The sequence below is a fragment of the Urocitellus parryii genome, chromosome 6, assembly GCF_045843805.1.
Source record: "Urocitellus parryii isolate mUroPar1 chromosome 6, mUroPar1.hap1, whole genome shotgun sequence".
Taxonomy (NCBI): Eukaryota; Metazoa; Chordata; class Mammalia; order Rodentia; family Sciuridae; genus Urocitellus; species Urocitellus parryii.
In genome coordinates, this window is record NC_135536.1 from 193,856,270 (window position 1) to 193,880,188 (window position 23,919).

At 52.8% G+C, this 23,919-nt stretch overlaps 2 protein-coding genes across 4 annotated transcripts in view; one reads left to right on the plus strand and one right to left on the minus strand.

The window, feature by feature from the left end:
• The window catches only part of Sulf2 (sulfatase 2), a 78,923-nt gene extending 59,437 nt beyond the window's left edge, over positions 1-19,486 (plus strand). For all 3 annotated transcript variants that reach the window (XM_077799487.1, XM_026390962.2, XM_026390961.2), the window contains exons 6-21: positions 2,367-2,517; positions 3,663-3,838; positions 5,204-5,332; positions 6,464-6,520; positions 6,753-6,882; positions 7,855-8,053; positions 12,752-12,983; positions 13,081-13,177; positions 13,782-13,876; positions 14,649-14,708; positions 15,061-15,230; positions 15,464-15,606; positions 16,685-16,808; positions 17,437-17,470; positions 17,705-17,758; positions 18,835-19,486. In XM_077799487.1, coding sequence (XP_077655613.1) covers positions 2,367-2,517; positions 3,663-3,838; positions 5,204-5,332; positions 6,464-6,520; positions 6,753-6,882; positions 7,855-8,053; positions 12,752-12,983; positions 13,081-13,177; positions 13,782-13,876; positions 14,649-14,708; positions 15,061-15,230; positions 15,464-15,606; positions 16,685-16,808; positions 17,437-17,470; positions 17,705-17,758; positions 18,835-18,865 — 1,882 coding nt within the window. In that variant the 3' untranslated portion in view covers positions 18,866-19,486. The remainder of the gene's footprint in view (positions 1-2,366; positions 2,518-3,662; positions 3,839-5,203; positions 5,333-6,463; positions 6,521-6,752; positions 6,883-7,854; positions 8,054-12,751; positions 12,984-13,080; positions 13,178-13,781; positions 13,877-14,648; positions 14,709-15,060; positions 15,231-15,463; positions 15,607-16,684; positions 16,809-17,436; positions 17,471-17,704; positions 17,759-18,834) is intronic.
• Positions 19,487-20,359: 873 nt separating this feature from the next.
• Ncoa3 (nuclear receptor coactivator 3) overlaps positions 20,360-23,919 on the minus strand; it is a 123,324-nt gene continuing 119,764 nt past the window's right edge. Inside the window, exon 24 of the mRNA XM_077799731.1 lies at positions 20,360-23,776. Coding sequence (XP_077655857.1) covers positions 23,765-23,776 — 12 coding nt within the window. The 3' untranslated portion in view covers positions 20,360-23,764. The remainder of the gene's footprint in view (positions 23,777-23,919) is intronic.

Here is a 23,919-nt window from a genome sequence, read left to right on the forward strand (position 1 = left end):
TTCCTGGGATGCTTGAGGAGGTGAGGTTCACTCCGGTCTTCCATCTCCAGGCGCCTGGGGCCATGTGGAGCCCAGCTTGATTCAGGTGGCCAGCAGCCGGCTGGGCCCCACGTGGGGCCTGGCTCTGCAGCCTCTGGCCTCAGAATCCTCCCCAAGAGTCCCCCGCTGCAGACCCTCCAGGGCAGGCTCCAGCCTAGCTCCCTGTGGACTCAGGGGTGGTGGCTGAGGACGACCTGGAGCGTGGCCCCTTGGCCTGCGGGTGGTCTTCCCACAGGCCCAGCTCTCTGAGGCCTGCTGCGGCCCCACCCCAGGACCCCCCCCCTCATCTGCTCAGCCCAGGAGGGGGCCTTGTTCTGGAAGTGTTCTACACGGGTCAGGCCAGCTACAGGGGACAGCAGCTTCTCACAATCAGAGGAAGCTGGGGAGGGAGGATTTAGCGGCGGGAGGCTGCGGATCAGCCGGCGGGGTCCAGGCGGGTCGGGGCTGGGGACCTCCGCTGGGCGCTTAGCAACCGTCTCCATGGCTGTCAGGAGCACTGAGCGGCAGCGTCTCTACCCGAGCCCGTTTGGAGATGGCCCTGAGATGTGGCAGGTGGGGGACGGAGGGCGCGCCCTGCTCCTGCAGCCCTCCTCTCCCGCGCTGTCCTCTCCGCCTGTGTCAGCTCCGACTGGGGTGGGGTGGGGTCAGGGGGCCCAGGAGGGTTCCACCTCCTGGCCGTGGCGTGCCCCACCAGGACACCCTCTGGCAGCCCGAGCTGAGGTGACGGGAGGCGCTCTGGGTCGGGGTGGAATATGTCACCATCTAGAAGGTGTGGAGGCCCTGAGCCGAGGTGACCTGTGTGCCTTTGCCACCTGACCCTCCACAGGAGTGTCCCAGGGGAGATTCAGCCCCAGCACCTGGATGTGAGGACTCCAGGCCCAGGGCCAGGGCGGCTTTGGTCACAAGGTGGCAGCAGAGGCCATTCAGCTGCTGGGCTTTCCAGCAAGTTAGCTTCCCTCCCTGGGGCCCAGTGCCCTCATCTGTCACCCATGGAAAATGGAGACAGCACCCGCTCCTAGAACTGTGTGTGAAGGAGATGACAGAAGGTGGCTTCAGACCGTGCCTAGCCTGCGGTCACAGCCCGGTGAAGGTCACCATTTACTTGTTCATTTGTCATCAGTAGTCACAGTTGGCCGCACAGCAGAAGGCCTAGGACTCCCCACTCACTCGGGAGGAGCCAGGGCAGGTCCTGAACCTCTGTTTCCTCTTTAGTAAACGGGAGATTGAACCACAGTTGGAAGAGTAATTGTGACAATTGTCAGTGGTGTATCCAGCTGTGGACATTTGGGTATCAGCCTCATGTAACTGTATGTACTTAATTTCTAAATCAGTTTCCTATTTTTTTAAACCAAAATCTAATGCAAAAGAATATTTTGTAGCTGGGCACAGTGGCACACACCTGTAATCCCAGCAACTCAGGAGGCTGAGGCAGGAGGATTGCAAGCTCAAAGCCAGACTCGGCAAAAGCAAGGCCCTAAGCAGTTCAGTGAGACCCTGTCTCTAAATAAAATACAAAATAGGGCTGGGGATGTGGCTCAGTGGTTGAGTGACCCTGAGTTCAATCCCTGGTACAAAAAAAAAAAAAATTGTTTTTTGTAGATTTTGTAGTTCCACTTTGCCACAGTGACTGCCACTTGCCATTCCTTGAAGGTGGCTAAAAAAATCCAGCACACACACAGCAACAGGACTCAATCAAAGTCATCTGCTGGGATCTGCTAAAAGCTCTGAACTGGAGCCTCTTTGGATTTTTTTGTTTGTTTGTTTGTTTTTCCTAAAATATTTATTTCTTAGATTTAGGTGGACACAACATCTTCATTTTACATTTATGTGGTGCCGAGGATCGAACCCAGTGCCTTGTGCATGCTAGGCGAGCGCTCTACCACTGAGCCACAACCCCAGCCCATTTGTTTTTTAAGACAGGGTCTCGTAAGTTGCTTAGGGCCTTGCTAAATTGCTGAGACTGGCCTCAAACTTGAATCCTCCTGTCTCAGCCGTCCAAGGGGCCCTACAGGCCTGTGCCACTGTGCCTGGCTACTTCTTCATTCTTTTAAAAGGAGAGGAGCAAACACCAGACAAGAGGCAAAGAAAAACTAGCTCCAAGTTGAGACTTTGGCCTGAGAGACAAAAGGGGCCTGTGTTTTGCAGTTCTGGCTCAAGGTGACTTAACACTGGGCCTCCCAGAGCGCCCCTCTCATGCGGAGGAGGCCAGGCCGGTGATCAGCAGAGCCCCTGACCTGCCGGTGTTCACTTGCCCCCAAGTGGAGCAGGCAGCCCCCCACACGGGGCCTGGGCCGGGGGCCTGACGCTGTCTGTCTGTCTGCCCCCAGCACGCCGAGCTACAACTACGCACCCAACCCAGACAAGCACTGGATCATGCGCTACACGGGGCCCATGAAGCCCATCCACATGGAGTTCACCAACATGCTGCAGCGCAAACGCCTCCAGACCCTCATGTCTGTGGACGACTCCATGGAGACGGTAGGCCTCCCGCCAGGTGTGGCCTGACCCCCAGCCAGGCCAGGGCTGGGCCTCCCTGCCTTCAGGGTTCTCTTGAAGGTCACTAGACAGAGGGGACCAGGAGCCAAAGGCAGAGTGCGTGCGGTGCGAGGCACTGCCTAGACTAGGAAGAGGGCTTGGAGCCGCCCAGACGCCAGCTCCGCCTTCCTGAGACTTGAACCTGGGCTCTGGGCTCTGGGCTCTGGGGCTACTTTTCTCTTTCTTCTTCTTCTTTCTTTATTTTTTGTTTTGTTTTTCCTTCACTGCATTTTTACCAGCTTTGAGATGTAACTCACACGCCATTCAGTTCACCCAACTAAAGGGTAGAATTCAGTGGTTTAGGACATTTGCACCACTCCAAGAAGAAACCCCATTGTGACCCTCTGCCATCTCCCCCCAGCCCCTACCACCACCCCCAGCGCCCGCCAAGCCCTATCTCTGTGGCCTTGGTGTTCTGGACACTCGTGTAAACGGAGTCACTGTCCCTGGGCTTGCGTGCCTGGCTTCTTCACTTCGGGTCTGCGAGGCGCTGGGGTCTGGCCTGTTAGAATTCATTGGTTTTTGGGTTTGTTTTTCTTGCTGAATCTCAGGCTGTGTGTCTCACATTTTGTTTATCTGTGGCTCTTTAAGTTAAATACAATCAAATGTAAGTTCCCCGGTCACACGGCCACCGTCAGTGTGCTCAGCCCTGTCAGCAAGCAGCCACATCACCGGGGACCGCTCAGGCCTGTGGCTGCCGTCACCACAGCCCGGGCTGGACAGCACTGTCCCAGACCCTGCCGTGGGCCACGTCCGGCCCCTCCCACTCATTCATTCATTCAGGAGCACATGTTGCAGGTCAGGGTTCACGAGATACAGCAGGTAGGGGACAAATGTCCGTCTCTGCCCCAGTAAGCGGCCAGAGCATACAGGGGGTCAGCAGGCCCAAGTTAAGGAAGAGACAGAGTGGGGCGTGCTGGAGGACCAGGGGGTGGGGCTGCAGTTATCAATGGGACAGTCCCAGGGGCCTGGCTTAGGTGACCTGAAGCAGGAGAGGAAAGGAGCCTGGGATCTCCAGCACCTTGTCACCCTGGGCCGGGGCAGCCAGGCACAGGGCCCCACGCCTCAGCTCCCATCCCGTGTCGCAGATCTACAACATGCTCGTGGAGACGGGCGAGCTGGACAACACCTACATCCTGTACACCGCTGACCACGGCTACCACATCGGCCAGTTCGGCCTGGTCAAGGGGAAGTCCATGCCGTACGAGTTTGATATCAGGGTCCCGTTCTACGTGAGAGGCCCCAACGTGGAAGCCGGCTCCCTGTAAGTGCATCAGCCCACGGCCCCAGGTCCCGGGGCCTCCAGGATTAGCTCAGAGCTTACAGCCACTCGGCCAAAGCCAGAGCCGCACCCCTGGTGGCATGGACGGCTCAACCCCGTCCAGCTCCTGGTGGCTGGCATATCTACCACCTGTGACCACAGCTGTCTCCAGCTCCGTCCCCAGCCTTCAGGCCCACCTCCTGTGGCTTCAGGCCCACCTCCTGTGGCTTCAGCCATTTCCCCGGCCTCACCACCAGACCCCGGACACACTTGGTGACCTGTCCAGTACTCACCCAGCATGGGCCCGGGGAAGAGAAGGGGCAAAGATGACTGAAGCCCCAGGCCCCAGACCACCTCCCATCCTCGGAGAACCAGGTGGGAGGGAGAAGGCATCCTCCGTTCACTCAGCAGGAGCTGGCCCTGTGCCAGGCACAGCCCTGAAGCCACTTGTCCCCAGGCAGGAACACCATGGTGGAATCAGGACGGAGAAATGGGGCGCATGGGGATTAGATCTCAGTGGGCCTCTGGGAAGGAGCTCACACCGGGCCTCTGTGCTCGGAACAGGGGCCACCTGCACAGCTGCCCGAAGCAGCACGTGTCCTGCCCGCCACGCTGCAGACAGACGTCTGGGCCCCGCTTCCTGGCAGGGCCTCTGATTGGGCTCGTGGGGTTGGACGAGTTCAGTGTGGAGGACGCGGCCCACATAGCCTGCCACCCTGGCTGTGCCCAGGGGTCCTCGCTGGGGCAGAATTATGACATCTTTGCTTCTTCAAAGCAAGCATGGGGCGAGCAAGATGGGAGACGGAGCAAGATGGCTAGACAGAGTTGAAGACCCGCACCTAACCACCAGGGTGACAGCCCGGTCCCACCGCTGGTTAGCAGCAAGTCCAGACTGGGCCACACTCAAGTGGCCAGTGGCTAAGATGGAGCCCAGGGTTGTGCCCTGGGGGCAGTTGGGGTCTGTCACAGGCCTCCTTAGTAATAGTTGAGCCAAGACCTACAGGGTGAGGGGCGGGGAGGAAGAAGGTTCTAGAGGGGAACAGCAAGGACTCGGCTCGGCTCGGAGGTGGGGTTGGTAAGGTGGGGTTGGCTCGGCCTCTGCCTGGAGGCCCAGGGCAGGACCCCGGCTTTGGGGTGGCTCCTAAAGTGAGAGGGGAGGGGCAAGAGGCATTCCTGAGGGAGGCGGGCTGCCAGCCCACAGCGCTCTGCTGCATCAGGAGGCTCTGAAGGGAAATGGGGGGCACTGAATCTGGGGAGATGCTGGGGTTACAGCAGCACAAATGCCTCAAACACCCCCCCCCCGCCCCTGTCCCAAGTGAGGCAGGTACCAGTGACCAGTGGTGAGTCCCCACTCTCCCTTTCCCCCAGGAACCCTCACATTGTCCTCAACATTGACCTGGCCCCCACCATCCTGGATATCGCTGGCCTGGACATCCCCACGGACATGGATGGGAAGTCCATCCTCAAGTTGCTGGACACAGAGCGGCCAGTAAATCGGTGAGGAGGGGAAGGGGTGCTGGGCTCCCCAGCCTGTATGGGCTCAGGGCCCAATCACATGGGCTGGGGGCATCTCCCAAGAGTCAGGAGCCAGGGTCCCTCCATGGCTGGCCACTGACCTGCTAAGGGACAGAAGGATATCCCTCTCCAGGATCCTATCTTCCCATCTGGAGCTCAGGACCCTCCCAGAACTAAAGTTAAACAAATTAAACATCACAAGAGTTAGCTCTAATTGAGGGACTGTTGCCTACCAGGCCTCCTCTAAGTTCTCTGCAGGGGATTATATCATTTTGGTCCTCCAGTTACCCAGCGAGGCGGCATCCCCATCATACCCTCTGGGAATTTGAAGCCCAGGGAAGTTGAGTTGGCTTGTCAACAAGTCTGGATGCGACTCCTGGAATGCAGGCTCCTCCTGGCGGTGCTCTGTGGCTTAATGACAGATAGTGCCAGAGAACATGTTCCTAGGTGTCCTGGGAGACTTAAGGGAATGGCAATGGTGGGCGAATCAGGGCAGGGACAGAGGAGAGCAAGGGCGACATCTAGTGGCCATCCCTGGAACTACCAGCACATTACTGGCCTGGAGGCTCTATTTCACCTTGGGCTTCCTCAGTGACCTCCCACTGGGTCCAGTCCTGAGGGACATTGTCCTCTGCTGCCCTGAGGGGAGCCAAAGCAGCTATATAAGGTGGCCATGCCTGGAGGGCGGGGACACTGGCAAGCCAAGACACCTAGGGGTCAAGTTGCCGGGGGAAACATCGTCTCTGGGCCTCAGTGTACCCACCTAGGAATGGAAAAGACCCATCTCAAGTGGAGCAAAGAAACCCCCACCCCAGACAGCGTAATTAGCCTGCTGTCCAGAGCCCCCTAGAGAGCCGTCCTCCTGGCATGGGGGAGCTGGACTCCTGGAACGTGAGTGCATCCCAGGCTGAGTGGGACTCTGACCAGCCCATCATGGAGAAGTAGCGGCTCTGCCCAGAGGAGGGTCCGGGCCAGCTGGGCCATTTGCCCTGTCCAGCCTGGGGTCTGGACTGACTGTGGCAAGGCTGGCCTCAAGCCACCTCCCCTGCCCTGGGGAATGGGAGGGCATGGGAGGTCCCGCTGGTAAGAAGCTGGAGAGTGTTCTTTTTCCAGGTTTCACTTGAAAAAGAAGATGAGGGTCTGGCGGGACTCCTTCCTGGTGGAGAGGGGGTGAGTGCTGGGGCTGGGAGGGGGACCAGCAGGCTCCTCCACCCACACCTCACAGCCGGGCCAGGAGGGAGGAGGGCGTTTGTTAATTTATGGTCAACTCATGCCAACTGGGACGTTTCTTATAATTCCAATTTCTTAAGTCTTTTAAAAATTAGCAGCTCTGGTCAGCGGGTCCCACATCCTCCATGGCAAAGGTGACCCAGAGCTGAAGCCAGGCCCATGTCCCCCACAGGAAACTGCTGCACAAGAGGGAAAGCGGCAAGGTGGATGCCCAGGAGGAGAACTTCCTGCCCAAGTATCAGCGCGTGAAGGACCTGTGTCAGCGTGCCGAGTACCAGACGGCCTGTGAGCAGCTGGGGCAGGTGAGCAGCCAGGCCGGCCCCGTCCTGCCCGGCCGCAGCCTGGGCTGCAGCCTGCGCCTGCGTGGGCCTCTGGGCCGGCGAGGCCAGCCCCCAAAGTGTGGTCTCCTGGTGCTGCGATCCCCAGTCCTGTCGGGTGGTGCACTGGAGCCTGCAAAAGGCAGCCCCTGTCCAGACAGCTCTGACCCATGTCAGAAGAATGGAGACCCCTGGGTCCTTGCCAAGGCCATTTGCACAAAGGTCCCAGCAGGCAGCCAGGGGACTAAACAGCTTCTTTTCACGGTGTTCACTTTTATGGTGTCCTCTTTGTGGCCGGGTTTCCATTTATAGGAGCCATAGGAAATAGCCTTTTTAAAAAAATTAAGGTTAAAAACTTGAATTAAACACAAGAGAAATATTAAGAAACTAGTCGTATTCAGAAAGAGCAAACACAGCTGATTTCAAGGGAGCCTAAACTGGGATTTTTTCAAGGCTGAGGAGGCCGAGGTGGACTCTGAAGCCTCAGAGGATTGACCCCAGGCAGAGGCCTGGAGGGGGGCGATGCTCCAACTGCTCCAGCCTGAAGAGCTGGGGAACAGCAGCCCAGACCACAGGAGGGCGGATGGGGGAGGGGCAGCTGCCAGACCATGCAGGGTGGGGAGCTGGCACCTTCCTGGAAAGGTGGCAGGGGCTCTGGGGAGACTTTAAGTAGGAGAGTGACGCGCTCCAACTTGCCCTTTAAAAAGAAAGCTGTAGCCGCCAGGTGAGCACGGTTCTGAGGAGTAGGGAGGCAGGGAGTGGAGGCTGCAGCATCTTGCTCGGGGTGATGGGACCTGCAGCCATGGCACAGGCCCTGCAGGAGGCAGGGGAGACCTGGGAACGTCTGGACATGGGAGGGAGAGGGAGCCCCCCAAGACAGATGGACCATGTGGGAAAGGTGCGTGTGGTGAGCCGGGTGGCCCAGGCCCTGTACCTGAGGCCCTGCTGTGTCTGCAGAAATGGCAGTGTGTGGAGGACGCCTCGGGGAAGCTGAAGCTACACAAGTGCAAGGGCCCGGTGCGGCCTGGTGGCAGCGGCAGAGCCCTCTCCAACCTGGTCCCTAAGTACTACGGGCAGGGCGGCGAGGCCTGCACCTGTGACAGCAGGGACTACAAGCTGAGCCTGGCAGGACGAAGGAAAAAGCTCTTCAAGAAGAGTAAGTGTGGGTCCCGGCGGGAGGGGACGGAGAGTCCTGTGGAGCCCCACGCAAACAGTACTTTGGCTCTGAGCCAGGTGTCATGCTAGGAGTCCAGGGCACAGCCAAACCCCTCATGAGCCGCCCATCCAAGTGGGCAGAGCAGCCACAGGACCCCTGCACGGCATGAGAGGTGCCAGGAAGAGCCGGGCACAGAGAGGGAGCCCGGGCCAGAGGGCAGTAGAGAGCACTGAGGTGGGGCTCCTCACCAGTACTGAAGGCCGGAGCCTCTGTTCCCGAGGGTTCTGGGCAGAGGGGACAGATCAGATTTGTGTTTTTCAAGGGTCCCTCCAGCTGCCACTTCAGTCGGCTGCCAGGAGGCAAGAGAAGCAGAGCCTGGCAGAACTGTTGGCAGCCAGGGTGGAGAGGGCTGGGCCGTGGTGTCCAGAGAGGAAGTGACCGTGTTCTGGATGGGATCTGAGGGGCAGCCACAGGACAGGCTAAGAAGCCGATGCTCACCATTCAGAGTCCACATCTGCAAACTCACACTGCCCTCAAATGCACCCGCAGCTCCAAAATCCACCTCAAGGCACTTTCAAGGTCATTGTTGAAATGCGGATGTCTTGCGTTGCCTGACCCGTGGCCCCAGCCGAGGCTGGGAACCCCTGAAACACTCCCTGCTGCCTGGTGGACAGAGGAGTGTCCTTTTTACTGCCAGGCGTTTCATATTTGGGGCTGTTGGGGGCAACTGCAGTTTAAATGTCCGAGTTCTATGCTGAGGTGCTGGCTGGGCTCGCTAAGAGCAGGAAGCCCATCTCACGGAGGGAGTGTGGGGTCAGAGGGGCGTCCCTCAGGCGGGAGCTGTAGCGTGGGGCCTGAGTTGCCCGTGGACCAGCAGCCCGTGTGGAACGAGGTGTCTTCACAGCGACGCACACGCCAGCCGGGTTCTGAATTGGTCACTTAATGAAGATACCACCCAGAGGCTCACAGGAGCCTGACCCTGGGCTTCCTCAGGACAGGGTTCCATTTTTGCTAATTCAATGTTTGCGGTGACTTCACTGGGACATAAGTATTGGGAATAATGAGGCGGGAACCCAGGGCAGGTGAAGGGCAGCTCAGTCCCCCTCATAACACAAGAGGAAGATCCCACCTGCCCTTCAAGGGGGAGGAAACCGTGCTTTGAAAGCAACTCTCGGGCTCCCGGGGCCTGGTCAGCTGGCTAGCCCTGTCCCCCTCCAGCGCGGGGCAGTCGCCCTGCAGCCCACTTCTCTGGTCCCCCTGACCCAGAGACAGCCAAAGCCTAGAGATTTGGCTCTGTTTATTATGAATTGTAGCAAAATACCATCTTAGACATTTAAACAGGCGTGTTCAGTAGTGCGTGTTGGAACAGGGTCAAGTGCATCCCCACTTTGCACAACCCGCTCCAGGGCTGCTTCTTTTGGAAAACTAAACTGTGTGCCTGTCCCCAGCAGCCACCCTTCTGCTGCCTTTCCTCTGTGTGTCTGACTGTCTGGGGACCTCACAGAAGTAGAATTATAAGATATTAGCCTTTTTGTGACTGGCTTTTTGTCACTTGACACGATGCCCTCAAGGGCTGTCCACATGGCAGTGTTGTCGGAAATCCCTTCTTAAGGCTAGGATACTGCTCAGTAGCCCACTTAGAGACGTGGGTCCAGAGGCAGGCACAGCAGCCACCTCCCAGGCTCCCTGGACCCCCCCACCCCGCCCCGCAGCGCACGCCTCCCTCATGCAGCAGACAGCTGTCTCCATCGGACCTCTCCTGCCTCGAGGCTGCCCAGTTAGTCTCCAGGTCTATACCCTCACAAGCCGATGAGTAACTGCTAAGCTATTTTGTTTTTCAACTGAGTATGACTGGCTTCCGGATTCAATTATGCAGCATCCGCAGCATCCAGTGGCTTCAGGACATGACACAGTCAACAATAATCCCCGAATAATGCAAGAACTCACAGCTCAATTAGGCTCCCCCAGCCCTGTCTATTAGTGCAGGAAAGAAAAATGCAACTCAATAGCTGAGACTTGGCTCAGCCATGGTGTACTGAGTCCTCACCCGAGGGCCGGGGAACAGCACGGGGTGAGCTCCCCTTCTGATGGGTGGGAAAGACAGACTACAGGGCTGACTGGTGGGGACTCCAGCGCCTCTGAAGGGTCTGCCAACAAGACACTCTGTCTCTCCTCTCTGAGCAGCCAGAGTAGAGCAGGCTCAACTGGAGGCAACCAGTCCCCCCAGGAGACACTTGGTAATGCCTAGGGACAGTTGGGAGCGCCTGGGATATGCCTAACCACCTAGGACGATCCACCCAGCAGTCGACAGTGCCAAGATTGAGGAGCCCTGGCCCAGCAGGATTGCAGCTATGGTATGGGGAGGCCAGGCAGAGCCAGCAGCTGCAGAGTGACCAGGTGGAATGTGGTAGCAGGTCCACAAAGGGTGGCCGGCTGACATTCAAGTGAGCACAGAGCAAGCCCTGTAGGTAAGGGGAAGGCGAAGTACAGAAGTCCTGTGGTCAGAAAGATCTCGGTGGGTCAGCCACAGAGAGGTGTGGCCTGGGGGTGGGGGTGAGCATGGTTTTGACTTTGGGCAAGGATACGACAACTGTCAAGTCCCCAACCCCTAGCAGCTGTCAATGCCAGTTCACACGGTACTGGAGAATTTGCCAGCACTGCTCCATGCCGCCCTCCTCAACCTGTGACACCCTATGAGAACCTAGCTGCCTGGAAGTGAAGTGACGCAGCACTTGAGCCAAAGGTCCCGGCCGAGGGCTTATGAGGTCCCATCCCACCCTGTGTACCAAGAAGGTGCCTCTGGGGCCCAGAAACCAAGTCGGCAAAAGTGGTGAGGTGGGCAGAGGGTGTGGCTTCTGTGCTGGGGAAGGGTCTTTCCCCACAGGAACCCTCTACAGAGAGCTGAGGGTCACTCACGGCCTACTGTCCCCATCTCAGTTGGTCGGCTCTGTCATTTCAGGGAGCAGCTATTTTCTAATGAAGTCATGTTCACGACAACAGGTCCAGGGCCACGCTGGTGGTTCAGGGACCCCTGGGCTTAAATCTGGGAGACAGACGGGAGAAAGATCCAGAGCAGCTAACTCCTGAGGCAGGTGCGATGAAGGAACACAGGAGGTCGGGGATGGCCTCCGAGCTCAGCGCTGTGCACTAGGGGAGGGTCCCGCCAGGGACAAAAGGAGAAAGCTGCCCCGGGGCCAGACGAGGACCCAGGCCTTGGGGAAGAGGACTAGGCTCTCAGGGACCCTGTGGATCCTTTGGCACGGGTGAGCCTGTCCCAGGGCGGAGCAGCAGGCCAGGCCTGAGGCTGCCGCCAGGTGGGAAGAGAAACCCTTCCTCCCTGGCTCTCCAGTGCCACCTCTGTCCACTCCAGCCTGTGTGCCTTTGTCGCCATCTAGTGGTCATTTGGGCCATACCTAGTTCCGTGCCCTTCTTTTCAAGAACAGTGCACCTTTTGGAGAGGGCTTAGGCACTTCAGGCCAGGCAGGAGGGGCGGCTTGAGAAGGGAGCCCTGGGGCTGTAGCTGGGGGCAGAACATGCTGCCCCACCCCCAAGGCTCTGCCCGTTCCACCCTTCAAACTGGGGGCCTTTTTCCATTTCAGAAGCTACAGGTGCGGACTCCTGCCTGACCTTCACTACTACAACTTTTTTTTTTGTCAGCAACTTGATCAAACTTGTTTTAAACAAATCATATGAAAGATCCAAGATGTCCAGGGTCTGATGCGACCTACCTGCCCATGGTTTTTACCTCGCGGAAAAGTGCTCTGCCCTGGAGGCCACCGAGGTCACTGCTGGTGGGCAAGAGTGACTCAAGCAGGCTTCACATTTTTTTTTTGGTACCAGGGATTGAACTCAGGGGCACTTGACCACTGAGCCACACCTATTTTGTTAGAGACAGGGTCTCACTTGCTAAGCACCTCGTTTTTGCTGAGGCCGGCTTTGAATTTGCAATCCTCCTGCCTCAGCCTCCAGAGCCACTTGGATTATAGGTGTGCGCCACAGCACCCTCTGCCGCCCACCTCCTTTTTCAAAGTTTCACAAAAAAAAAGTTATACTTTCTTGTAGTTTAGAAGCATTTTTTTAAGTTGTACTTGGACACAATACCCTTATTTTATTTATTCATTTATTTTTATATGGTGCTGAGGCTCGAACCCAGCGCCTCGCATGTACTAGGCCAGCGCTCTGCCTCTGAGCCCCAGCCCCAGTTTAGAAGCGTTTTTATACAGTGTTGTACCACTTCTAACAAGTTCCAAAACATTTTCATCACTCATCACCCCAAAAGGAAATGGCACACCTACAAAGCAGGCACTGCCTCACACTCTCTCCCATAGTCTTTCTGCCTTTAAAGATTAGTAACAGAGACCTTTGTGTCTGGCCTCTTCCACTTGGCATAATGCTGGTGACATTCATCAGGACAGCAATGAGGACTCCTCCTGCTGCGAACTAACCCTCCTTGCCGTGGCCGTCCCCCTCCTCGGTGTCCATGTCTGTCCCTGCATAGCTCTTGAAGTTTCCCCAGGTCAGGCCCTTCTTAGCCCTAGGGCTTGGGACTCAGGACCTGCTTCCAGGCTAGGCTTCAGGAGCCCGCCAGCCTCAGGCAACAGCAGTCTCAGGCCTATCTTGATGGAGGACCTGCTGCCCAGGGGGCCTGGCCAGTCTTTCCCAGCCTCCTTAATCCAGTCACCCCCTTGACCCCCACAGAGTACAAAGCCAGCTATACCCGTAACCGCTCCATCCGCTCCGTGGCCATTGAGGTGGATGGCGAGGTGTACCACGTAGGCCTGAAGGATGCGGCCCCCCAGCCCCGCAACCTTACCAAGCGGCACTGGCCAGGAGCCCCTGAGGACCCAGACGACAAGGACAGTGGGGGCTTCAGTGGCACTGGAGGCCTTCCTGACTTCTCAGCTCCTAACCCCATCAAAGTGACCCATCGGTGAGCGTCCGACAGGTGGGGTGAGGGGGCAAGATGGGCCCCTGGGCTGATCCCCTTCTACCCCTCAGGGCTACACGTGACCCCTTCTCTTGAGTAGGTGCTACATCCTAGAGAATGACACAGTCCAGTGTGACCTGGACCTGTACAAGTCCCTGCAGGCCTGGAAAGACCACAAGCTGCACATAGACCACGAGGTGAGCAAAAAGGGTCAGGGGTGTCTCCTCAGGCACCATGGCTTGGCAGCTTGAGGGGGACCTCAGCGGGGCCAGGGCTGGGGGTGCGGAGAGGCCCCCACAGAATCCACCACCCAGGGCAGGGGCATCAGTCCCGGCACCTGCAGACAACCTCCTTGCAGAGGTGGCTGAGCCCAGACGCCCTCTGAGTGACAAGCCATCCATGCTACACTTTATCTCAGCTAGTTTTGTTTTGAATTTAGAGACAGGGTCTCACTAAGTTGCTGAGGCTGCCTTTGTCCTCGCAATCCTCCTGCCTCAGCCTCCAGAGCCACTAGGATTATTGGAGTGTGCCACCACGCAGAGTTCACGGGCTTAAAAATGACTCGCTGCCTCGCGTGCACCAGGCCCTGGATTCAATCCCCAGCACCACAAAAAAAAAAAAAAAACTCTCAGCCCCTCACTAGAGCCTGGCCAAAGGGGGAGACTCCCTTGGCACCCACAAATGCAGGTGCAGCTATGCCATGCAGCCCAGGACACAGGCAGGAAGGCGGGGCTGGGGCAGCCGAGGGGCCAGGTCACGACCCCTTCTCCCCTAGCCCACCTTTCCTGCTCCCTCCCTCAGATCGAAACCCTGCAGAACAAAATTAAGAACCTGAGGGAAGTCCGAGGCCATCTGAAGAAAAAGCGCCCAGAAGAATGCGACTGCCACAAAATCAGGTGAGGTGGTAGCAAAGGCCCCCTTTCACTTTTTCCCCCCACCTATTATCCTCCCCCCTGTCTTTGCCTCGCAAAGTGGGGGGGGGGGGCAGTAATAATTCACAGCTCCATTTTCAGCCAACTGGGCACAGGAAGCCACCCCCACGGGGTAGGGGGCAGCCTGAAGCCCAGTTTATGTAATGTTAGCAAGAAGCAGGTACTTGCCATGTGGAGCTGGCTCTAGGGAGGACAGGAGTGACCGGCTACTCTGGAAGTCACCCTTGAGGCTCAAGGTCCTGCCCAGGAGCCCTGGCCCAGGGAAACAAGGGAACAGGCTTTCTAGGCTCCTGAGATCTTGAAAGGTGCTGGAACTTTTTAATTTACCTAATTTGAAATGAAGTAGCCCCATGAGGCCAGTGGCTGCTGCACGGGACAGCATGGCTACACCATCTCTGCTGCCTTCCAGGAAGACTTAACAGTCACAGGTCCCCTGTGTCAGCCCCCACCAGGCATGAGGTGGGGGGAACCAGCCTCCAGAGGCCAAGGCTGCCACCACCTTCAGCCAAGCCTGGCTCTGAGTCTTGGCTGGACCATGCACACCCCAGCTCAGCCCAAGGCTGTCAGCCGGGGGCCCCAGGCCACTCGTGGAATAACAGGCAGGGAGGGAGCCACCAGCCACAGGACAGCTAGTAGCTTCCTGCCACCATCCCAGGGCGAGGGCCAGGGTGGAACAGCAGTCACCTTTGGGAGCTCAGGTGTCCCTGCAGGCTTCTGAAGCCCGAGTCTGTTCCAGCTACCCCGCGCAGCAGAGAGGCCGCCTCAAGCACAAGGGCTCCAGCCTGCATCCTTTCAGGTAAGCGTCAGGCGAGGCAGCCTCAGGTCACCTGGGGGGCTGAAGGAGGCTACAGGAGGAGGGGAGCCCAGGGTTCTGGTCCCAGCTCTGCCTCGGACTAGCGGTGGGACCTGGGGGGAGCCCAGGGTTCTGGTCCCAGCTCTGCCTCGGACTAGCGGTGGGACCTGGGGGGAGCCCAGGGTTCTGGTCCCAGCTCTGCCTCGGACTAGCGGTGGGACCTGGGGCCACTGATGGCTCCACCTGTGTCTGTTGGAGAAGGTTGGTCCCACCCCTGGGGTAGAAAGGAAGAGCAGAGGCTTGTGGTCTCGGGTCCCTCAGAAGCCCAAAGTGTCTGTGGCCTACGTGCCCCTAGGAAGGGTCTCCAGGAGAAGGACAAGGTGTGGCTGTTGCGGGAGCAGAAGCGCAAGAAGAAGCTCCGCAAGCTGCTCAAGCGACTGCAGAACAACGACACTTGCAGCATGCCAGGCCTCACGTGCTTCACCCACGACAACCAGCACTGGCAGACCGCACCTCTCTGGACACGTGAGCAGGCCAGGGGCAGGCACAGGACAGGGACAGGCAGGCGGGGGCCGGGTGACCCACCTACCCCAAGCTTTGTGAGAGCTTCACCGCCAGACCCTGCAGGTCTCAGAATCAGGTGTTCTGACTGTCAAGTGGCACCTGAAAAACGGTTGGGACCAGGAGGGAGGTGTCCCTTGGCAGGCATCGGCAGGTCAACTGCAGCGCGCTCAGGCATGCCCTCTCTTCCTTGGCAGTGGGGCCCTTCTGCGCCTGCACCAGTGCCAACAATAACACATACTGGTGCATGAGGACGATCAACGAGACCCACAACTTCCTCTTCTGTGAATTTGCAACGGGCTTCCTGGAGTACTTTGACCTCAACACAGACCCTTACCAGGTACAGCCGCCACCAGCTGCAGAAACGAGGTGTGGGTATACAGGAACTGCCAGTTAGACCCTCACTGAGGTAATGACGAACTTCCAAGTGCCACTGAGTCCCTAAGACAGGAAGAATGAGTTCTGAGGCCACTGAGAACTTGGGGACTCAATGTCCCATCTGTCTCTGTCACCATTTTTTATCCATGACATATGGAGCTGCTTCCCTCTAGCTTAGGCACGTATCAACTTCCAAGAGGCTTCACAGGACTCCTAGAACTGCCAAGCTACAGGGTCCCGCCACCCACTGCACACCCCAGGCCTACAGGGACCGTAGATGGCTGTACTAGCCGCGGCAAGAGAGTTCTGCTCCAAGCTTTGTATTTTCAGTCACCTAGACGGATACCTGATTGAAGTGGGCCAGTCACACATGACAAATACGAGCAGCAGAGGGCCGATTAACGGGAACACCTGAGCCCTGGTGCTGGGGAGCGCCATGGAGCTCGGCTCCAGAGCTGCTGTGTGGTGCGGCCTTCATACTGTCCAACCGCAGCCTTTTAAGAAAAGCCTGAAATAACTTCTTGACCTCGATTTTTAATTACCTGCAGCTCAACTGATTTATTAGGGTGGCCATCCAGGCTGACAGTCTTTTCTCCTCGGACAGGTACCTCCATGGGGCGGGAGAGGACAAGAAGTTAGCTGGCCACTAGTGGTCCCAGACTAGGCAAGGACCCAGTCACCTACCCACCCTTTCACCAGATGGCCATTTTCTGGTCAAGAAGAACTGAGGGACTGTGACAAAAGGCTGCTGACCAAGCCGAGGCTCGGAAGGCTTCTTTCCCACTTAGGGAGCTTCCTGACCCGAGGCTCTTGAGGTCAGCACTGAGTACACAGGCATGGCTTCTGTCCTCACTAGGAGAAGACCTGGTGGGGACGGAAGTCAAAACACCACCGAGCTCTTCCAAACTCGGGAACAAACAGGACACCACACAGCACCTTGTACTCCCAACCTGCCTGAAAAAGTGCCCCAGTAGGGAGAAGAGGATGGGAGACGGGGGTCTCAGGACTCCCTGCTGACAACCTGCCTTGATCCCAACCAGCTGATGAACGCGGTGAACACGCTGGACAGAGACGTCCTCAACCAGCTGCACGTGCAGCTCATGGAGCTGAGGAGCTGCAAAGGTTCCAAGCAGTGCAACCCCAGGACGCGGAACATGGACCTGGGTAGGTAGGGCCCAGTGTGGGGCCCACACAGAGCAGGGTGACCACCGGAAGGACTCACGTCTGTCCCAAGAGTGACCCAGAATCACCAGGAACTGGGGTGATATAATTTGAGACTTATCATCTGGAGGTTACAGAAACTTCCTACCCATGGCAGGCAGTAGTTAGTTTTTGATGAACTGTGCTTCCAGGGAGATGAGCACCTTGACCCTCCACACCAGAAACACCCGATCCCCTCTTTTCTCCTTCCTCCTTTGTTCAGTTATCCACTGACCAAGTGCCCTTGGTTGGCGGCCCTCTGTAGCAGGGCACTCACACCCATGTCTGCCTACCTACCCCACCACGACTAAAGTCAGTGTTGAAGCAAGGAACACCCTGCAGCTGATACTGACAGGCCATCTGCAAGGCCACCTAGATTTAAAGGAAGTTCACCTGATCATTCAGGCCACTCCATCTCACTAGAAAATGTTCACAGCATCTTGATCTCAAGACAAAAGCCCAAGGTGGTTTTCTGGGTGGTGGTTTTTTGTTTTTTTTTTCCTGTAGAAAACAATTATAGAATTTGTCATTGCTTATATCATTTTTATCCTAAACAATCTTTTCCTTTTTGGTCCCTTTCTTGCTCATTTAGGACTTAAAGATGGAGGAAGCTATGAGCAATACAGGTATTCTGTTTTGTTATTAAGTTGGAGGGCAGTTCCCCCACGTTGACCCACCTTCTAGTCTCCCATCTGTGAGATTGCACCTGGAGAATGTGTCCTTTCTTGGTCTGCTGGGAGCCTCAATCGCCCACCGGTGATAGGTTTCACCAGAGCCCTTCTTTGTGTAGTTCTTTGGGGGTGACTTTCTTTCTTGGTGATGGTTAACACTCATTCTCTTTTTGACACTTGAAAACATAGGCAGTTTCAGCGTCGAAAATGGCCAGAAATGAAGAGACCTTCTTCCAAATCACTGTGAGTTGAGGAACAGTTCACAAGTAGAGGTCTGATTCTCACTTGCTTCCTCTTGCCAAGGCTGTTCTATGTGCATGCCAGCTTGATATTATCACCTCCCTCCTCCATCATCCCCCAATTCCCATGAGGAGGGGAAACAGTAATGTCAGTCTTTCCTGTGAGATAACAAGTAAATAACTTCGTTTTTAGATTAACACCTTGTCTGTACACTGTTCTCTCTGTGCTTAGTAAACTTGAGCTATGACTTCGAGGTTGAGACGCATTTAAATAATACAGTTGCCAGACATCTTGAAGGCTGTGGCTGCAAAAGCACTAAGTGGTACACAGTCAGCCATAGGGTGGCCTCATTGAATGGTTTCCATCCTTGGGGCTAGGGATCTAGCTCAGTTGGTAAAGTGCTTGCCTTGCATGCACAAGGCCTTGGGTTCAATCCCCAGCACCCACACACCCACCCACACACACACAAAAAAAAAAAAAAAAAAAAAAAAAACACAACTCCATCCTATGAACTGTCCCTCCAGTGCCAACAGAAGCTGGCACCACGGGCAACCTGGAAAGCTCACCTCACTCTAAGGGGAGCAGCCAGTTTGTTCTGTGCAGAAGTGGGGTATAGCTAGTCTGAAAGAATTCACTGCAGAAATCAAAAAATGCAGATGTGTGTGAGAATTCATTTTAAACACAGGCAACAAATCTGATGTTAAGTTTCCTACATGGGTAAACCTAGTGAGCTGCCATTTGCAACCTCTGGTCTACTCATGTATATAAACTGATGTGGTGTCATTGGGACAATAGTAATGAGCCAGCTAAACATTTATATGGGGCTTCCAGAATTTATATTTTGTTCTCCTCAGCCACTGTTGTGTGCATATCCTAAACACCACCCTTGCCAGCTGCTGGGTGTATAAAGGAGCAACTAAAAATTGGGACAATTTAAAGAGAAGTAACCCCAGGGTTACCTAGAAATTCTCATTTTCAGCAGCCACATCCTTGAAGCAAAGCTTACTCAGCTGTAGGCCTGGTTAAGGCACCTAAGCAGCAGGATCATCAAAAACTGAAGAGTTTTGTTCTTTCTACAGGGGACAACTGTGGGAAGGCTGGGAAGGTTAAGAAGCAACAGAGATCGACCTCCCAAAACCAAGAGGCCTCGCCTGATCGTACAGGCCATGAAAGACAACGTGTGGTGAGCCAGGAGTCCTGAGAGCACCTACTTTCCGTCAACATGGCAAATTCTGGGGGATAACCGTCAGGAACAGAGAACTTCAGGAAGTCCACTTTGCCCCTGCTTTGCTTTGGATTATACCTCACCAGCTGCACAAAATGCATTTTCATATCAAAAGGTCACCACTAACCCTGAGAGTCTCACAGGGAAAAAAGAACCAAGAGATTTTTGTGGAAATTTTCCCCAAGGGTGAAAGTCACTGGAATTTTTTTAAATCACAGGGGAAAAAACAACCCTGTTTTAAACCCTCTTTTTCTTTTAGTTCATTACAAAGAAACTAAGCAGCAGGACAGGGACAACTTAGAGATGCTGAAAGCAGCACACAGAGTTTGACAATGAGTCAATAGCACAAAAAAAGTGACATTTACCTAGCTTGATAACCCTGGTTGCCTCTGAAGAAACTGCCTTCATTGTATATATGTGACTCTCTACATGTAACCAACAAGGGAACGTTTAGGGGAATCTAATAAGAAATCGCAATTTTCGAGAGTGGTGGTGTCAATAAACGCTCTGTGGCCAGTGTGAAAGAAAACTCCCTTGCAGTTGTGGACATTTCTCTTCCTGCCCATTCTGCCCAGTATTGCTTTGTTATATCTATCCCAGAACTGATATTTTTTAAGGTACTAAAAAGAAATGAAGTTCATTATGTCCCAGATTTTAACGACACTGTATTTGTAAGAAATTTTGTAGTGTAAGTATTGTCTTACTATGTTCAAAATCCTAGTCAATGACTAGTCATTGGTATGAAGGAACCACTGACATTTTTGTAAAAAGCTATTCTTGGGAGTTTTTTTGTTTTTTGTTTTTTTTTGCAGTGCCTGTTTTTTTGTTTTTTCACTACCAGCCAACATCCTTTTGGATGGAGATGCCTTGAAGTTAAAGGGATAGTTATGAACAAAAATGTACCATTCTTGAAGGGACCTCACAGGTAAGCCTCACATTACACCAGCTACAGGACAGCAGTTCACTTCGCAAACCCTTTTTTGTGTGCCAGGTAGCATAACCTGCTACCGGTGGTTGTCAGAATTCTATAACAGGAGGAGGAACCCCATCAAACCAACCCATCTCTCTCTTAACAGATGATCTCTAAGCACTCAGTCTGTAAAAGCAGTTCCAAGTCTTTCAACGCCCCCAACAGGCCCCCTAACAAAACAGTGCTCTACCACATAAAAACAAAAGTATTGTGTCCAACTACAACTAAAAAATAAATATAAAAAACAAAACACTAGTAAACTTCACAAAAACTGCTACCATTATTTGATTTGAAAAAAGGCTTCCTCAAGCATCCCTTTTACCATTAATCCAACAGTGATGAGTGGAGGAAACATGCTCTTAGGCTCCGGTTTTAAATAGAAACCTTTATTTACAAGAACATCCAAAACTGTCAGCAAAGCAGTCACAGCTCACCACCCCATTTCATGAGTCGTCCCATGTAGTTAGATGCTTTGCAATGTGAAGAATGACTTAATGTAAACTTGACTGAAATCAAATTCATTCTCAACACTGTTTGGTCAATTCCTGAGAATTTAAATATTGCTCTCAGAATGACATTTCCATCTTCTTCAAAACTCCATACACTGGAAAGAAAAAGAAAGAAGGGAAGAAAAAGAAAACACCCTGCCTGTTTGCAAATAGTGTGCCTTGGAGTTGAAAACTATCCAAATTCCTCTGCTGCAGGGGTAAAATCTCATCTGTCCTAGAGCTCTCGCTCCTGTGCATTTCCTCCTTGGGAACACAACTCATGGCTTCTGCAAATGAAGAGACCTGGGAAGGCATGTGGGCAGCTGTTCACAGATTCATGCTGTCTACTTCCAGCTGCATCTACCTCTGGTTCAAAGAACTTCCAGGACACCAGCCAACTCTCATCTTGTGCAACTCCCTTGCGTACCCCCAACCCACCTTAGATATTCAACACTGATAAACTAGGATTGTTGATATTTACACCTTTCAATCCAGATGCACAATTTAGAAAAATGGCATCATAACATTAACAATGCAGTTTCTATTTTCTAAAGGAAGAAACATGTATCTCCTTTATATCATTTTGATCTTCATAAAATATATTTTTATTTATATAATAATCTTTGGATTCAGCAAAAAAGTAGGTACTGGAAATACCCCACATCCTAAAAGCAGATGAAAAGATATACTGTTTACTCAACAGATACCTATGTTTAAAAAGAGGGGGCTGAAGGGAGAGTTTAAGAGAGGTAGGCAGCAGGAATACAAAAAGAATTATCCAAAAATGATAAAAGGACAATAAAGGTTAAAAACAAATTATCTCAAAGACTGCATCCATTAAAAGGAAACCAAAATCTTGAGTTTGCACCAATAAAATCAATAAGTAGAAAATATAAAAACTTATAATCTCATTATTTTCCCCATACAAAAAGTGAGTGTTGCTGCCTTCCATCGGCCTAGAGTCAGGACTGAAAAAAAGTTTTGTTTCAATTAATTTTTAAAAGTCAAGAAAGGTAGGAGCACCATTCTGTCCTCCCCATATATACAATTTGAATGAGGAAAGTTCAGACACACCCAAAACCACTGGATTGAAAAAGACTCACTTGGTGTGGCTCTGGCTCCACACAGGAGACGATGTCATCTGAAAAGCATGGGCCAATAGGGTGGAAGTTCATGGATTTACAATCTGAGATTTATTTTTTATCGCAGGGGGAGTGGGGAGGTAAGAGGCAAGCTCATGATGGTCTACACACTGTTGAAAATATAAAACCCACTCTAGTGGTAGTTCTGGAAATGGGGCTTTGCTTATTCAAGTATGTCAAAGAAATTAAATGATCTTACCTTAAGAGACATCGAAAAAGGTTGGCTAATCATGTGAAAGTTAAAAAAAAAAAAAAATCAAGTGGCTCTTAGTTATTGCTAGAAAATGACACCAAGGCTAGCAGAGACATTTGAAATTCATAAATATCCCAAAACCCAATTTATTCAACTATTTGTACCCAAAAAAAGTAACCCAGATAATGAGAATTAAACTTGATTTTTCTCCTACTCCGAAATGATTAGAACAGTATCAGAGAGAGAAAAGTGGCAGGTGGGTGGGGGCAGTGCTCAGACTGGCTCCGAGTCAGGGCAAAACTGGCTATTGTGGATACTGAAGTTCTGAAGAAACAACCACGACACTGTCCTAACTTTCAGGGAAGCCGTGAGAACACCACACATAGCAGCAGGATGACCAGACACAGCTCAGCAGGCACCAGAAACCACACACCAAGGACTTGACTCCTGTGGTGACAGTGTGGGATTCAAGTCCCAGCAATCAAATTCTTAGAGCACTCCTAAAATGGATGAAAAGGCAGCATATACAGTTTACATGAAAAAAGGAAGGGAGGAATTATTGTTCATTTATGGTCTGCTTAAAATCCAAAAGATTCTTTTTAAATCAAATTGCTTAATTTTTAATTCCTGATATTTTAAGTTTATTTTCCCATATCTATTCTTTCCCCAAAAAGAAAGTGCTTAGTTCTCTGGTAGAGGAGCTTAAAAAAAATTTTTTTTAAATGACTACATCTAAACAAATGATCTCTTTAAAAAGCATTTAGATTAAGAGATTGAAAAAAAAAAATGAGGTGACTAACGCCGGCAGGAGGAAGAGCCGTGGACCACTGCTCCTCCTCAGGCCGCGAGACAGGTGTCTCTGCTGTTTGTAGCCTCACCACAGAGTTTACTAAAATCAACAATGTTAAATATTCAGCTTCACGAACTCTGTAAAAATGAGTTGTTGTGACCTACAAAAAAAAAGGTATATACATATTTTACATAATACAATATCTTAAAGGTCATATTTACAAAAAAAAAAAAACTTATTCACAGAAACACTGCGAAATTCTGATTCAGAATGCAGTACCTGGCCTTGGGTTTTCAGAAGTTTATTTTCAAAACGCATTATTGCTCTACCATATAGGCAAAGGGTGACACCAGTATTTTAAAAAAAATAAATCATAGTTCTTGTCCAATAGAGTAGTGTGGACAAAACCAGGAATGTGGCTCCTCATTCCTCAAGACCTCAGGAATATTGCATTTATCCATTACTTTTTCAATAAAGTGCACTCAGCTGCACGTTAGCATATGAAAAATTTGCCACTGCTGCAATTAAATACTGTCATCTCATGTTCCCTTCTGCACAGCCATTTATCATCCACGACAAATCCTGGAGGTGAAGTGTTACAGTACATTAGGGCCAAATGAACATCTTCATCAGGAAAAGGTCTAGGACAATAAAAGGGACAGAGCAACTCAACACCATCAGTAAAGGACAAGGACTCAAATGACAACTCCACTGGACAAAGGGTCAACACAAAACTGTTTGGTGGTGACAAAAACACTTAATAACTGGAACTATGCTTTGTCCAATACTGCGATTTAAAAAACCAGGTGTTCTGGTGGTCCCTGGTTTCTCCAATGCTCTCTGGTCCACTTACATCTATTTGAAAGACTGGCTAGCAAGGCAGAAGGAAGTGACACAGGAGTTCTGTAATAAACACTCCATATCTCCAGATTCACATCCCTAGGAGGCAGAATGCTAAAAACATTTGTTTTGAATACCATGATATACAGAAGTGGGGGAGCGGGGGAGGGACAGGTAGATGTCGCACTTCAGCTTCAGATCCAGTCCTGCCCAAGTGACATCACTTGGAATAGCCCTGCGGAGATCAAAGCTGGTCCTTGCTTCAAAGCTGGACACCTGGACAATGATTCTTTACCTCCAGATTATCCTAGTGCAGTGTCATTTGTACAGTGATTTCCTCAGAGGTCCAGGTTTGGAGACATCAGCAATATTTCTGTCAGCAACCAGAAGGAAACATGAGTAAAACATCTGCTCAACAAAACATGAGAAAGACCTATATTTATACTCAGGGCTTGTCATGTGGCTCTGACTGACAAGATTCAGACTCCTTTGGACCTAAACTGCCAAAATTTTGGC